Here is a 17,038-nt window from a genome sequence, read left to right on the forward strand (position 1 = left end):
CCTAGTGAAGCTGAGCGTCTTTCCATGTGCTTCTTGACCATTTGTATAACTTCTTGGGAGAGATGTCCATTCAAGTACATTGTCCAGTTAAAAAATTGGGTTGTGTTTTGTTATTGAGTTTTAGTTCTTTCTTTCTTGGCGGCTCCACAGGCTTGTGGGATCTTAGCTCCCCATCCAGGGATTGAACCTGGGCCCCTGCAGTGAAAGCTCTGAGTTCTAACCTCTGGACCGCCAGGGAATTCCTGAGTTTTAGTTCTTTATATATTCTGGATATTAACCCCTTATCAGATATATGACTTACAAATATTTTCTCTCATTCTGTAGGTTGCCTTTTCACTGCTGACTGGGTACAGAAAGGTCAGGCTTTTTTCTTTTTTTCATTTCTAACTTCTACAATTGTCTAACTGCTCTCTTCCGTTCCTCATCTCCCGAATTCATTTCTTTCAAACCTGGTCTCTTCTCTGGCTCTCCTGTATCTGAAGATGGTACCACTCTTTGGCAGCAGGGTCAAACATGGAAACCGTTTACCTCCTCATCCCTTGTTAATGTCAAATTAGTGAACAACTTCTATTTACCTTCACTCTATTTATAAATCTAGTCACTACTCATTGCGTATCGAATAAGCCAGGTACTTTACAAACATTGTTATTTAGTGCATCCACAGTGCTGTGAGGTCAAGGGGAAAATTAAAGCACAGGGATTAAAGAAGTTACCCAAGAGTACAGAGTTTAAATGACTAAAGCAGGATTTAAACTCTGCGACCTGAGCCTGAGTTGATCTTGCAATCTGTTGCTCAGGGAACTCGCCACGGTGAGCGGCTAAGGGAGAGCGACGTTCCCTCCTAACAGCGAAACCTTCTCACTCCCCTTTGCTGCTCTCCCGCCGCGGCGCGTCTCCTCCGTGGCGTTCTTCCGCCCGTTTCTGGGGCAAAACGGCCCGCGGAGCCGGCTTTACTTCCGGTGAGGAAGGGAAAGGCGGGGGCGCCACCGGAAGCGAGGAAGGTGCTGTGTAATCACCCAGCAAACTGAGGTCCTTGGATCTCTTAAAATGCCGGATTACCTCGGTGCAGATCAGCGGAAAACCAAAGAAGATGAGAAGGACGACAAGCCCATCCGAGGTCAGTTGACGTAGGCAGGAGCTCCGGGCCGGGGCAGGACCAGTCTTGGCCCGGGGTCCGGGATGGGGGGCTTGGATTCCTGCTCGGCGCTCCATCGCTTTTGTGCCGCTAGTGATTTGAGTCTGGTGCGGCAGCCGGGTTGACCGGCCTGTCCTCTCCGTCTCCGTCTACCAGCCCCGCGTCCTGTGTTCATCTCCCGCTGATCGAAATTTTTATTCACATTCAGCTCTCAGGTCTTGAGGGAGTCACGCGCCCCGCTTGGCCTTGCAGGCCTTGAAAAGTTCCCCGCCTGGCGGTGCTTGGTCGCCTGGACCCTCTTGGCTGTCCCTCCTCCCCCTCAAGTGACAGCTTGCTGTTATCACTGTATAGCCAGGATCCTGAGACATAATTTTCTTTTTAAAAAACATTCCTTAGACTAGATAATTCATTCACATGATTCAAAACACGAAAGCGAAAAAGATAAATGGAAAGGTGTCTCATCCGTGACCCCGGCCCCCTCTTATCCACGGAGGCAACTGATGTTGCCGTTTTGCCTCATCTTTCTAGGCATTTTCTGTGTACATACAAGCAAGTTTGTTTGTATATTTTTTTTTACATATATGTAACATGCTGTACATCTTGCTTTTTAAAAAATCTTAATGATATAAGTTCATATCATTATGTAGAGTCAGTGTGGTCTGTATAGTATCCCAAATGATTGGGTGTTCAGTAATAATCATTATTGATGGACATTGCGTTTTCTTCCAGTCTGTTGGCCATTGTAGGGCAATGAATAACCTTGTTAATATAACTCTTTACTACATGCACAAACACAAGCTGTAGGGTAAATTTTAGAAATGAAGTTGTAATTTTTATAGACACTGCTGGGTTATTCTCCTTACAGACTATACCACTTGACCCTTTCCCCGCAGCACGTTCGTTCATGATTTCTTCCCAGTAGCCCCTTTTGTAAAAGCCTTATCTTTATGCTGTTTTCTTTTGTTCCTTATAGGCTATTTTAAAACATTCTTATGGTGGTTTTTTGTTGTCTTTCCTTCCTAAACAACTTCAACCTCTCCTAGCACCCTTTCTTCTTAATATCCACCCACCCCTCAGAGAAGGAGCATTTCCTGTCCACTTTCATCTCACTCTTTTCCCTTGAAAGAGGTACTCAGTCACCTAGTGTAAAATTTAGTCACAGAGATGTAACATTTCATCTGGGTATTTCTCTGGGTAGGTTGTAATTCTATAACTATATTAACAAATTTATCCCTTGGATACAGTTATGACTAACGTGTGTAGCATTTTTCTGCGCTTCTTCATCCATGTCTTACTTGATCTTTAGAGCAACACGGAGGCTAACATTTTTCCAGGTGAGAAGACTTAAATGGCTCAGAGAACTTAAATGGTTTTTCCAGGGTTACTTAGCAAATGCATGACCTTTCTGGGACTAGTGCTCAGGTCGTTCTGAATCTCAAAGTCTGTTCTTTGGGCTCCCTGTTCTTGTTATGTCATATCACTTTGAAGCTATGTTATGTACTTTTTAAAATCTGCCTTCACCCAGTTAGATAAAAGTTCCTTGAGTCCAGGAACTATTTGATGGTTGTGTTTATATCATTACAACTTTTCACAGTTTTTCTCACTCAATGCAATCTGAATTGAACAGAAAAGAATCGTAAGCTCTAGTTTCTTTTGTTTGAATTTCATGTATTATCTCTTTTCTTTTAGCTCTGGATGAGGGGGATATTGCCTTGCTGAAAACTTATGTAAGTCCTTTCAATGTCTACAAAATATAGATGTTTTGTGTTGAAATAAGGACTCTTGTTGGTATTGGCCTTCCAGAATAGTTGGAAGAGACTGTCCAGCTGTTTAATCTTCACTGAAAAAAAGTTATCCACCTACAGTTTCTATTTAGAATAGATCAGAGAGTAAATACGCAGTGTGTCTAAGCTTATACATTATCTTTGTACTATTTGTAATTAAAGTGCGGTACTATATTGAAAGATATTTGAAATAATTTACTATATTTAAAATGTATGAAAATGAATTAGATCTGAAGTGGTAAGTTTTAATGCATAGAAATGGACTTGAATTTTAGATAATTTCAGGCATGATTTTCATTTGTTACCTTGCATAATGGTGTGTTGCCTGTTAGGGGAATATATTGGTTCAGGAATAGTTCTGAAAATGATAGATTCCCTCTCTCTACTCTCATTTCACAAGCTTTAGGACAATAATAGCTATTACAAGTGTAACTGTTAAAAGTTTTTGTTTATAGTTTAATATATTGTTGGTATCCTGATATTCTAATTAAACTGACCTTTATCTCCTAGGGTCAGAGCACTTACTCTAGGCAAATCAAACAGGTTGAAGATGACATTCAACAACTTCTCAAGAAAATTAATGAGCTCACGGGTATGTATATTTTTTATTTCTGTTTCCCCTCTTTATGGGTAATGGTTTGATTATATCAAAGGAGCTGAAATGCAAATGTCACTCTTCCATGAATCACAGATTTAAAAAAATTATTATCCTTCCTATCTGTTAAGAAATTGGATCTCATTTAATAATCTCTTTTCATTACCTTTTACAAGAAAGTTTAATGCTTAAGCAATTAAGAAACATCATCCTTTAAGTAAGTATTGTTTCTGTTGGTCAAAGCTAGTTCAGTAGACTATAATAAACAAGTCAAAATTTCTTCTTGAATAAAAATGTGATCTCACATGGTATTGCTTGAAGTAAGTGGGCTATGGCCTAGTAGTCGGAAACTTTTCTTTTTGGGAACTTGAGTGGTGAAGTTTTATATTGATACTATTTGACTTGCACAAAAAAATGTCAAAGATGGCATCGCATCACATTTTTGGCCTGTGACTACTTTAGGGCCGTGGTTTTCAACTGGGGTCATCCCCCTAGGACATTCGGCAGCATCTAGACTCATTCTTGATTCTCCCAACTTAAGGGGGAGGTGGCGCTAGTGACTAGTGGCCAGAGGCCGGGACGCTCCTGACCATCCTGGAATGCACAGGACACCCCCCACGGCAAACTATTCAGTCCAGAATGGTAGTGGTGCTGGGGTGAGAAAGCTTGCGTTACAGCCCAGTGAATTTTGTAATCTTTCCTTACGTAGGTATTAAAGAGTCTGACACTGGCCTGGCCCCACCAGCACTCTGGGATTTGGCTGCCGATAAGCAAACACTCCAGAGTGAACAGCCTTTGCAGGTTGCGAGGTACGCATAGTGCTCTGTGGAAATTTATTTTTATCTGTACTTTCAGGTACTTTTTCAAGTCTTGGGTATAATGTAATAGTTCGTAAAGAATTTTTATGCCATATTCCAAGTAAATGCAGCTTTCTCCAAAAGTATCTGGGGTTAAAACTTTATACTTTAAACAATTATTTAAGAAATAGGTGAAGACATAATCATATAAAAGATTCAAATGATACAGGCAGATACAGAGCAAAATATGAAAACCTTCCTTCCCGTCTAACTACTGAAAATGATTTGGTCCTCTTAATCCTGCAGTGCGTCTTCACGTATATATTTACATACAAAGAAACGTCCTGTTTTCTTTTTAGATATAACTACATATTTTGGAAATCTTTCATTGTCTTTGTTATAGATGTACCTTTTTTATTTCTTGTTTCTCTTGTTTTTTTAAAAATTACATAATATTCTGTAGGTGTTGGGTTGTTTGCAATTTCTGTTATGATAACAGTGCTGGACTGAACACTCGTGTTAAATATTTCTCTACATATGTGCATACGTTTCTATAGTATAGCTTACTAGAAGTGGAATTATGGGGACAGAGGCATTTATCGTTTTGAAAATGTGTGAAAAAAAGTGGTTTGGCCAGTCTACACTCTCACCCAAAGGTTTTGAGGGAAATGCATATTTGCCTGATCAATGTAAGATTTGTAATTATTGATTTTTACACTTTTGCCATTTGGGCAAAAAAATTTAAAAAAAAATTCACTTTAATTTGTGTCGTGCTGATTAGTAGTATGATAGCTACTTCTTATACTTATTAAACATTTGTATTTTTTTGACCATTCATGTTTTGTTCCATTGGATTGTTTCTTGTTAACTTTTAGGAATGCTTCATATATTGTACATATTAATCTTTTCTTAAATATGCTACAAATATTTTTTCTCAGTCTCTCACTTGACTTTTAACTTCTCGGTACTTTTTGTTGTACTGTTTTAACTTTTTAGGAGGTAAATAAAATATGTGAGCTTTGTCATTATACCTTTTGGGTTTTAATGTTGCTTAAAAAGGCCTAGCCCATTCCAAGATTATAAACATGTTCTCCTGTGTTTTATTCTAATTATTGAAAGTTTTAATTTTGCCTCTTTAATACAGTTACAGGTTATTTTTCTTTCGTCTTATCCTCCTTTCCTTTTTCTGTCTTTCCATGCTTTCCTTTATTTGCTTTTTAGTTTTATCATGGTTTTAAAGAGTTAAATAGTTCTATAACAACAGTTTTTCCTAATTCCTCTTTACTAGAGACACCTATTTTCAAAATTTTTAGGTGGTTATTTTGGTTTCTGCCTTTCTATTTCTAATGGATAGTGTCAAGTTTTGTATATTGTAGATCACTTTTTCTTGATTTTTTAGTTTCAGGTGGTGTTTATCGGTTTTCCCACCATGAAAGATGAGCATTTTGTTTTGCTTTGTTTCCTCTACCTTCATCCCAAAGACATGTCCTTCTCATCCTTATGGCCTCATAATGTAATTATATTAAAATTTTGGTTAGATCCGTATTTAGTGTTTTCATAATTATGGCTAAGTAAACCCTATTCACAAAGAGCCATTAGTAAACTGTGATTACTTTTCCTTTCTTCGACCACTTTTTGTTTTCCTTGCCCTAACTGTCTCGTTTTTTCATTTGCCTTGTTGTCTATGTATATTACTAACTCAACCCCCCGCCCCCCGGTTTTTCCCGATCGTCTCAGTTGTTCTTCAGATGCATTAGGTCCGTCAGGTTTTCTCATGTGTACCTCAGGTGCATCAGCTGCATCAGGTATTCTCTCAGGTTCATCTTCCTGAGCAAGCCTTTCCCAGCACTTTCTGACCTGCTTCAGTTTGGACTGGTTGCCCTGAACGCCTGCTGAATCACGAGCATCCTGTGACTTCTTACCCTGGAGGTTCCCTGTGACTCTCTCCTGTTGCTCGTGTATCAAGAGTTTCTCTTTCTGATTTCTTTACACCCTCATTAGGTGGCCTGTATTCTCTGGTAGCTTCCTGAAAGGGTCATTTGGGAGGTACCATTTGAGACCACATATGTCTGGAAATATCTTGGCTGATAGAAAATTCTTCTCCTTCAGAATTTTGAACGCGTTGTTACATTGTCCTCTGCCTCCCGGTGTTGTTAGTCTGAAGCCGTTCTGATTCCCAGTCCTGTATATGTGACCTGTCCTTCCTCTGGAAGTTGTAGGGTCTTCCCTTGTTCTCAGGGTTCTGAAATCCCATGGCTGCGTGCCTTGGTGTTGGTGTGTTCGCAGCTGTGCTGCTGCGCTCTCATGTCCTTCAGCGTGCACATTTTCTTGAAACTATTTATTTGTAAATAGTTTCTTTCCATTTTCTTGGTCCTCTGTTCTGGACTTCTGTTACAGGGATATTGGACCTCCTGGAAATGCTAATCTTTCTCTCCTGCTTTTCTTTGTTTTGTCTTTTTGTTCTACTTTTTTGTTAGATTTTCTTAACTTTGAGTCTATGTATTGATTTTTTTCCCTCTCACTTAAGTTTTTAATTTCCAAGAGCTTTTCTTTCTTTCAGTGCATATGTTGTGTTGTCCTGTTCTCATATCATGGTTGTAATATGCTGTCATGTCTAAGGAAGTTAAGGATAACTGGAAGGTTTCTGTTTCCTCTAAGATGCTTTTTTCCTCTTTGCTTGCTTGGTGTCTGTCTTTTATGTTAGATGTCTGGTAATCTTACTTTGTGCTTTTGTTTAGTGGGAGACCAAAAAGCTGATAGAAGCTCTAGATTCAATAGTGAGGCATGTCTATCTCAAGCTTCACTGTAGCTTATATGGTTGAATGTTTAGTTGGGGAGCCTTCAGGGTCAGTATCTTTAGATCTTTTCATTTGGATGGTCACTTTTCCCAGAGAAGTTGTCTTCAGTCTCGTGTTGTCTCCAATCTCCAGTATTTTGGAAGAACAGTGGAGATAGAGGGCTAGGGAATGTTAGTGGCAGGTTCACTTATGTTTAATCACCCTTCCCCTCTCACCTCCACACTCTCCTCATTTTCAGTGAAGGTACCACCACCCTACCCCTTGCCCCAGCATTTCTTGACACTTTTACTCTCCAGAATATTTTCATCACCTCCAAAAGAAACCCCGTACCTATTAACTGTCCCTACTCCCCTCTCTCACTGGCCCCTGGCAACCACTCATCTACTTCCTGTCTCTATGGATTTGCCTGTCCTGAACATTTCATATAAATGTAATTATACAAGGCATGACCTTTTTCTGGCTTCTTTAGCTTAGCATAGTGTTTTAAGCTTCACTCATGTTGTAGCTTGTATCAGAACATCTTTTTTTTTAATAGCCAGATTATATTCCAGTCTAATTTCTCTCTTCGTTGATACTCTCTGGTGAGACATTGTTCTCAGACCTCCCATTAATTCTTTAGACATGGTTTCCTTTGGTTTTTAAAAAAATATTTATGACACTGATTAAAGTTTTTGTTTAGTAAGACCAATGTCTAGGCTTTCTCAAGGACAGTTTCTATGTACTTTTTTCCCTATGTATGGGCCATATTTTTCTTTTTGTGTCTCATAATTTTTTGATAGAAACTGGACATTTTAAATAATGTCAGTTCTGGAACTCAGATTTCCCCTTTCCCCAGGGTTTGTTACTGCTGCTGTTCCTTGCTGTTTTTTCTTTGAAGTTTTTTGGTCAGCCTCTTGTTAGCCCCAACTGGTAAATGCCGCCTCAGACAGTTGATGTTAAACAGTTGCCACCGATTGTTTCCAGTAAATGTCCTGTGGGCAGGGGGTGTGTAGACAGTGAGCTCTGAGTCCGGTCAAATAAAAGCAAGCCCTGAGAACGGAGCTTTTCAGCTAGCTGCCAGACAGGTCAAGTAGTTCTCTGGGGTTGGGCTTTTGGGGAGCTCCAGTTCTTTGTCCCTGCCCTCCCCCAGGAAGGCTGCTTGTTTTCACATCTACCATGGCTGTGAGGCTGTTGGCTTTCAAGTCTTGTGCAGAGCTGGGGAGAGGGCTGTGGGATGAAGGCGAATTTAAACGCAAAATGCTCGCTGTTCTTACCAGGATTCAGCCTTTTTTTTTTTTTTTTTTTAAATTTATTTATTTATGGCTGTGTTGGGTCTTCGTTTCTGTGCGAGGGCTTTCTCCAGTTGTGGCAAGCGGGGGCCACTCTTCATCGCTGTGCACGGGCCTCTCACTATCGCGGCATCTCTTGTTGCAGAGCACAGGCTCCAGACGCACAGGCTCAGTAATTGTGGCTCACGGGCCTAGTTGCTCCGCGGCACGTGGGATCTTCCCAGACCAGGGCTCGAACCCGTGTCCCCTGCATTGGCAGGCAGATTCTCAACCACTGTGCCACCAGGGAAGCCCTTGAATTTTATTTTATTTTTGTATACAGCAGGTTCTTATTAGTTATGTTTTATACATATTAGTGTATATATGTCAATCCCAATCTCCCAGTTCATCACACCACCATCCCGCCTCCCCGCCACTTTCCCCCTTGGTAAAGATAACTTAATGATGAAATATTTGGGTTTAATTTTCCAGGGGAATGTATCTTTTGAAATTTTTATGGCTTGGCTAAAGTTGAGCAGACCCTTGGGATTGAGCATATTCTGTAGAGAAGGATCCTTAACAGTGGCCCAGTTCCTGCAGTTCTAGTTTACACCTGCTTATTAGTGTACTGCATACCCAGGAGAGAATCTAGTTACTTGAATTCATTATTAGTGGTTTAGGTTCCTTACTCTAATCAAGCCTTTTGCCATGTTAGATGCACAAAGATAATCAATGCTGATTCGGAGGACCCGAAGTACATTATCAACGTGAAGCAGTTTGCCAAGTTTGTGGTGGACCTCAGTGATCAGGTTGCACCTACGGACATTGAAGAAGGGATGAGAGTTGGGTAAGATTTCTATTTGCAGTAAATACTTGTCTTTCATTGAAGATGCCATGTCACGTTCACACCCTTGGCTTGCTTCTGAATGGGTGAACTGGGTGCCATGGAGTACCGGGGTAGCCTAGGAGAGGGCTGCAGTTGGACAGCCTTGCTGCTGCTGCATCTGTTTCCTGACCTCCCCACCCCCACTTGGCCTTTTATGCCCTCAAGTGTCATGATCAAACTAAGTACAGAATTGTAGAGTTGAGTTTGCCGGTCTATTTAAGGTAACATGGTGTAGGTGGAGGAGGCACTTGCTCTAGGATGGTTATGAGGATTAAGTGAGTTAATGTAAATAATGTATATAGAACACATGATAACTCACTCAGTAAATTTTTTGAATGTATTGGTGAGGCTCTTTTTTACCTCCTTAGTGTGGACAGAAATAAGTATCAGATTCACATTCCACTGCCTCCTAAGATTGACCCAACAGTTACCATGATGCAGGTAAGAAACTATGGGAGGGAAAAGGAATGGCATGATTAATTGCATCCATCTCAAAAAAACGTTGAAACTTTTAACTAATAAAATATTAATATGTGGGTATGTATTGAAGAGTTGCCAAAATTTTTAAAACAATTTTTCAGATGAGGAAGTCTCTATCGGTCTTTATTTTAGTAGTTTGTCTCTCACTTATTGTCATAACAAGTAATATAGCAAGTGGGTCTAGGACACTGGGCAGTGTATTCCATTTTTATTATAATTCTTACTTGCTATAAATCTGATTTTTCTTTTAGGGTATTGGGTCTGCTCTACTGGATAGAACAATTGGATTAGTATGCAAAAGCGTGTGGCTCTATGTTGTACATTTTCATCCCTCTCTTAGGTGGAGGAAAAACCTGATGTTACATATAGTGATGTGGGTGGCTGTAAGGAACAGATTGAGAAACTTCGAGAAGTAGTTGAAACCCCATTACTTCACGTAAGTGGTTGAGTCTTTTGCCTTTTAAATTTCTTTGTACAAAGATGTGAGAGCGTTTTGTGTACTGTACACTAAAATTATGCCTATATATTAGTTTTAAAATTTTATGTTTTCCTAAACGAAAATTTTTGATGGGGTAGAGGGTAAAGGTGTGGAGAATTGGTAAGTTCCAGAAGAGAAAGCAAAAGGATTTAGTCATCAAGCCTATTCAAAAAAAGAAGAATCTGCTATTTAGAGTGACAAGGGAGGTTGAGGCGTAACCTTTAGAATAGGTTGTAGAAGAAACAATGTGTTTTAATGCTATCAAGAAGAAATGGGCTTTAATTGAATCACATTAAGCCTGGGGGGATAATGGAAAAAACTAGGATATTAATTATCATATTATGTATTAAATATGAGATAATACTTTTATTCTTTAAACACTGTAATTTTTTAAAATTAGGGGAAAAAAATGTTTTGTTAACCCTGGGTAATAGAAATACCTTTAAAAGCCATTCAGCCTTGTGTATTAATATGAGTCTAGTTTAGATCTTATGTCTTAGAATAAGTAAAATTCTTACTTAGATCAAGTATATAAATTGTGGACTTAATAATTTTGGTTTAAATATACTGATGTAGAAGTAGTGTTGCTTTTATTATAGAGAATTGATAAGTGTAAAAATCTTGTCTCCATCACAGCCAGAGAGGTTTGTTAACCTTGGCATTGAGCCTCCTAAGGGTGTGCTGCTCTTTGGTCCACCGGGTACAGGCAAGACACTCTGTGCTCGGGCAGTTGCTAATAGGACTGACGCTTGCTTCATTCGAGTTATTGGATCTGAACTTGTACAGAAGTACGTCGGTGAGGTAAAGTAAATTGATCATAAAGAATATGTAGCTCTATGAAAGATTTATAAAGCGTAGATGAAATTAAATGGGAATTCCACATTGAAGACTGAGACCTGAAATTTTTTGATTGATGGATTGTAATTAGTAGGTCAGAAGCCCAGAAGCCACCAGCCTTCCCGTGTGGTCATTTGGAAATAAAACTGCTTAACATTTTTAATCAGTATGCTCCCTACTCAGAAGGGTGACATTTTCTGCAGATTTGATTTGTAAGATCAATAACCCAGTAATGCCCAGTGAATGCATTCGAAAGTATATTCACTTCAGGGGCAGTGTTTTATGTTGTTTTGAGAAAGAGAACAGAGATTGTCTATGTGTATGTGTGTGGGTGTATGTACACACATGTATGTACACACACACGTTTTTTTCATTAGAGAGTAAGTCTAGGGCTGAATATATTATAACTGAAACATTAATGATTAGTATACTTACAATGAGAATTAGAAAAAGGATCTGCATGAGTTGAGATATACTTTTATTCCTTATCAAAATCAAATTCATTGATCAGAAATGCCAAGTGATGGATCAGATGCTTTTATTTCCTCAAGTTTTATTGATTGAAATGGTGCCTTTATTTTATTTAATCGTGTTAATTTGACCTCTTCAGGTCTTAAAGTTATTGGCTATTTAATAGGTACAAAATCATGAAATTACTTAAGATTGTTTTAAAGCTAATAAGATTAATTTGACGGAATAGGTAACAAACTTCAGTCCTCCTGAAAAAGCTTTCGGTAATAATGGTTGAGAATACTGTTAGGAATATTAAAAAGTTTGAAGTATAACTTATTATATCTTAAAAGATTTAAAAACCAACTCTGAATTAACACTTTCTTTTTTTCATCAGGGGGCTCGAATGGTTCGAGAGCTCTTTGAAATGGCCAGAACAAAGAAAGCCTGCCTTATCTTCTTTGATGAAATTGATGCTATTGGAGGTATGAATGGTATCTCGAGAACTTTACAACTGGGTTTCATGAGAATTCTGTAGTAATATGTGTAAAGTTCCCCTGATACATTAATCTTGTACAGAATTTTAATTCCAACTCTTTTATGAGCTTTAGCACATCAGAGTCACGGATCTAATAAACTGTAGGGCCACACCATAAAGGAAAGAAGTGGCATTATATAGTATTGGTATTTCTCAAAGTCTTTATCTTTGAACTTTGCCAGTTTCTTTCCTAGGGCACATATTTTCACTTTAGCAACTCCTAACTTGGGATACAGCTTCACTTAATCGGATCAGAAAGCACTGTGGCATAATTTAATTGGTGGTAGTTTTTCATAAAGTGTACATAAAATAACATTATTGGCTTCATCGATTTGATGAAATACAGTATTAGCTGTGCAATCTAGACAAGTTATTTTAACTACCTCTGAGCCCCAGTTTGCTGCTTTTATAAAAGAAATGATAATTCCAGCCTTGTTTATTTCATGGGTTTTTGAGGTTTGAAGTCAGTCATAAATGTGATTGACTTTGAAAACTCTATACTGTACTATAGGCCTTGGCTATTGTTACAGTCTATAAGAGTAATAGTTTCTATTAGCTGCAGAAGTGTCATATCACCAGACAGTTGTTATTTAATGAACTTAGTGACAAAAAAAGTCTTAAAAAATATAGTGGATGCTGTAACACTGTTTGGGGACTGAGGTTAGGATACCTAAAGTCTTGCTTTTAGACTGGATGGATGTTGTGGGCTTTGGACATTCTGTAGGTAATGTTCAAGGGCCATAATTTGACCGCAGTCTGTAGATGCGGTGTTGTGACCCTGAAGTCATTTTTGTAGTATCACTGGAATAAGCCTTATGATGTCAGGATGCTCTGAAACTGTGGCTTCCAAAATGGATTTTGTATAAAACAGTATTAGGGTGAAGGAAGAAAATATTGGTACTTTTCTTCATATTTAATCTCATTTTTAAAATTTCTGTTTTTGTATTTTATAATGTACGTAATGCATTAATACAACAGTATGTATTTATACAATTTTAAAATGAAAAAATGTATATGGAGGCCTCTTCTTGTGCTATTTTGGTTGAAATGAAGAAGAGTATTGACATTAACCTAGAGTATTCTAATATATCCAAATCAGTGTGATAGTAAGCTGTTACAGTTCTACTGTATTATGGATTTAGCCATATTTTTAAGGACAGTTTTGAGAAATTTAGAAGAGTTTGGCATTTTCTTACATATACTCAAATACCATTATAGTGCTGAACTTTCCATGTATTGTTTTGCCTAGTCTAGGTGTATAGTATATTGTGTTGAATGGAGGTGTTTTTGAGTGACTTAAACCAAAATCCTTAAAGAGGATTTAAAAAAAATAAAGGAACTTATGTTAAATCAACCTATGACGAGTCCTTTTCTCATTAGTTTTGTGTAAATCAGGCTGTTCTTACAGGATTTGCTTAAAACTGAGAAGTTCCCTTGGGCTGGAGGGTGTGATCTGAGCTGAGATTTACTGAGCTGAGATTTACTGTGCTGCTCTGAGTAGATGTGAAGAGTGTCTTTCCTCCTGTCTTCTCAGGGGCTCGTTTTGATGATGGTGCTGGGGGTGACAATGAAGTGCAGAGGACCATGTTGGAGCTGATCAATCAGCTGGATGGGTTTGATCCTCGAGGCAACATTAAAGTTCTGATGGCCACAAACAGACCTGACACTCTGGACCCAGCGCTGATGAGGCCCGGGAGACTGGACAGGAAGATTGAGTTTAGCTTACCTGATCTAGAGGTGGGAACATCATTTCACTGTAGAAAAGGGATTCTTGAAATTTTTTCTTCCTGTGCTGTTTTCCATTTTAATATTTGTCAATTCCCCTATTTTTAGGGTCGGACTCACATTTTTAAGATTCATGCCCGTTCAATGAGTGTTGAAAGAGATATCAGATTTGAATTGTTAGCACGACTGTGTCCAAATAGCACTGGTAGGTAGAAAGGTCTTGCTTCTATTTGCTGGTCTGTCTATTTGGGCTGCTTTAATTAAGCCTGTTATTTTCTTTTTGTTTGAAAGGTGCTGAGATCAGAAGCGTCTGCACAGAAGCTGGTATGTTTGCCATCCGAGCACGGCGAAAAATTGCTACTGAGAAGGATTTCTTGGAAGCTGTAAATAAGGTCATCAAGTCCTATGCCAAATTCAGTGCTACTCCGCGCTATATGACATACAACTGAGCCCTGGAGGTGTTCGTGAAAACACTTTTCACTGGAATCCTAACGTTATACAGACTTCTTAATAACCATTTCACACACAAAATAAATGGTTTTCAAAATTGTATGTTTTTCAGATGTCTTTTCTCTGTGGTACAATAAAGGGTGATATCTAATGCCGTTAGGCAGAAAAGCTGTTTTCTGACTTGCTACAATTTTTAAAGGTTCCAAATTGTGAAGTGCTTGCTTTAACCACATATGTTCTAGGCATATGCTGGTTGAGTGCTGTACATATATTATCTCATTTTATCTTCCCATCTGCCCAGTGACGTGGATTTAACAGATGCAGAATTTTCCTACCTCGTTTCCTTGTAGCAGAGCTGGGATTCAAGTCCAAGTTTGACAGCTCCACCGCCGATGTCCTGCCCATTATGCTCTTCTGCCCTCATCACAACGGCCCATCCAGGCACGTGATCACATGTGTTTCGACAGGTTTTTTCCTACAACGTTGAATAAAGCAGCTTTGGCTAAACTATGTTTAAAGTGTAGGAAGCATCTGATGTAATGTGTTTTGCTTTGCCATTTGAGTTGATTGATTTCAAATTAATCAAGAATTGTTGATTTTAATGACTAGCGAAGTAGTAAAGCAAAAAGAAACATATACATATAATAATCTCATTTAGAAAATTGGAATTGGCTTTATACAGAAAAGTACTTATTTTCATTTTATAAATTAATGGTTAAAAATTTCAGTAAAGCTCCCGTTAGACTTCTGGTCTATAGTGAGGTATTTCTAAAATAAAAGTTTTTATTAGAGTCTTAAACAAACCTCTTTAAAATTATTTCTTGTACAGCCACCACCGAATTCCCTCCCCTCTTCCACCACAATTAGCCCCTTCCAGGCCCCTGCCAAACACTGAGACCCAAACACAATAAAGAATATTTTTATTGTAGTTCAGTATTCACAAGTAATGCAAAATGGTGAGAGACGGATACATTTTAATTCACAAAAGAAAAAGTTGACAACATAGAAAATGCTGTGTTGCACTGAAATATTTAAAATTTGGAAGTTTTAAAGCAGAATAAAGCTGTTCATTCATAAAATCCAACCAACATCCTTTCTCTTTTCATTTTTGTGAACTTGATGAGAAAATTTTTTTTTCTAAGCCTGCCCTAGTCTTTCATGAGGTATGAAAGCGAACCATTTCCAGGTTATGCTGATAAGTGAATGACTACAGATGTGTGTTTTTGTGCTGCTTTGATCAATGTAAGCATTCAGAACACACTCCTTCAAGTCTGACCACTTGTTCATGTTGCCACATGCATCAGATGCACCAACGTGAGACAACTCAAGTTGGTTATGTGGTGCCCACTCAGGCCTAACGTGTCATAGGCTGTGAATAATCCTGACATCTCAGTTTCGTGATGAAAATCTAACTGGCCACACATCAAATCAATGCACAATGAATTATTTGAAAAATCTGGGCGTTTCTACCCAGGCATATGTATGCAGATAGCATCAACACTATCTAGATTAGCATGTTTGTACCCCATTTAAAAAGAAAATATACACATTCACTGGTAACTCCCTCCACCTAAAATATGTATGTGTGTGTGCATAAACACGTGTATATGTGTGTGTACACACATGTTTACACATATTAGCGTGCTGATAAATCAATACAAAGGGTTTATGACTTCAGAAAAATACTGTAGTGATCCTTTAAAAAAAAAACTTTTAAAAACCATTTTAAAAATGTGATTAGATTTATAAAATTTAATTTTCACAAAGCTCAGGTTCATCTGTTACATAAAGCTGAAATGCTATACACCAGTACAATGAAAAACCTGGTAAGCCTTTTTTAAAGGCAAAGTGGGTTTTTGAGATGCTCAAACTTGTTTAAATCCAACTCAGTAAGCAGGCAGGTTACCTGGTGCAGTCCTGGCTTTTGAACGTTTTCCTGCTGGGATCTGAGGGGTTTCAAAACCACTGCACACATTTTGGTTAGCTGTATGTTTGGAGAATTAGATAACACTTTTATCAGTCCTCAAACCAACTTTTATCAGTCCTCAAACCAACTTTTATCAGCACTCAATCCATGTTATCAAAAATCTACACCACTGAATCCTAAAAGCATTGCTGAAAAAAAGGACCAACAGCATTTTTGCACTCACTAAAGCATACAGGCTCACACCAAGGAAGTTGTGTTTGATTTTAGAATTTGAATTAATTAAAGGGGCAGACATAATAAAGTCATCTTCACCACATACCCTTCCTTCCCTCAGCCCCACACAAGGGTACCCCCTCGCCCCCCACTCCCCAAACAGAACAACACACCCACCCACTCTGGGGCAGATTCTCTGGGTTTGCTACCCTCTCCACACACACTGGAGGGCAGTCTCATTTTCTCAACATGTACCTTTGGAGGCAGGCACCTCCTTTCTCTGTTAAACAGGTAAGGATACAGGATCAAAACACATGGGTATTTTAGATGTTACCTGAAAACTACAAAATGCTTCTCCCAGAGCCTGCAGAGGAGTCATACCCTTCACTGTTTCTCTGAGTCCCACTGCAGATGAGATTGGCATTGGGATCCCACTCTCAGCTGCCATATGATTGTACAGTCAGCGTCTATGACCTGAATGAGGAGTTTCCCGGGCCCTGGTTCAAAACTGTTTGCAAACGTATTCCATCCAGTCATGAGACAGAGAACAACCATGGTCATGTTGCACAGGATTTGAGAAAGACAACATCACTATATGGGACCTTCCTGGAAACAGGGCTTTCCCATATTTCCATAAAATAAGGCTAGACTAGTCCCTATATCCATCAGTGTGGATTATGCCCTTTTTGATAGGGCAG

At 38.7% G+C, this 17,038-nt stretch overlaps 1 protein-coding gene across 1 annotated transcript; it reads left to right on the forward strand.

The window, feature by feature from the left end:
- The first annotated feature begins 967 nt into the window (after positions 1-967).
- PSMC2 (proteasome 26S subunit, ATPase 2) lies at positions 968-14,828 on the forward strand. Its single transcript, XM_036863770.1, has 12 exons — positions 968-1,117; positions 2,825-2,862; positions 3,430-3,511; positions 4,224-4,323; positions 9,072-9,203; positions 9,611-9,683; positions 10,063-10,158; positions 10,837-11,001; positions 11,885-11,972; positions 13,560-13,762; positions 13,859-13,955; positions 14,042-14,828. The coding sequence occupies exons 1-12, from the start codon at positions 1,048-1,050 to the stop codon at positions 14,197-14,199; spliced, it is 1,302 nt and encodes a 433-aa protein (XP_036719665.1). The 5' UTR covers positions 968-1,047; the 3' UTR covers positions 14,200-14,828.
- Positions 14,829-17,038: the final 2,210 nt, after the last annotated feature.

Source organism: Balaenoptera musculus, chromosome 9 (genome assembly GCF_009873245.2).
Source record: "Balaenoptera musculus isolate JJ_BM4_2016_0621 chromosome 9, mBalMus1.pri.v3, whole genome shotgun sequence".
Lineage (NCBI taxonomy): Eukaryota > Metazoa > Chordata > Mammalia > Artiodactyla > Balaenopteridae > Balaenoptera > Balaenoptera musculus.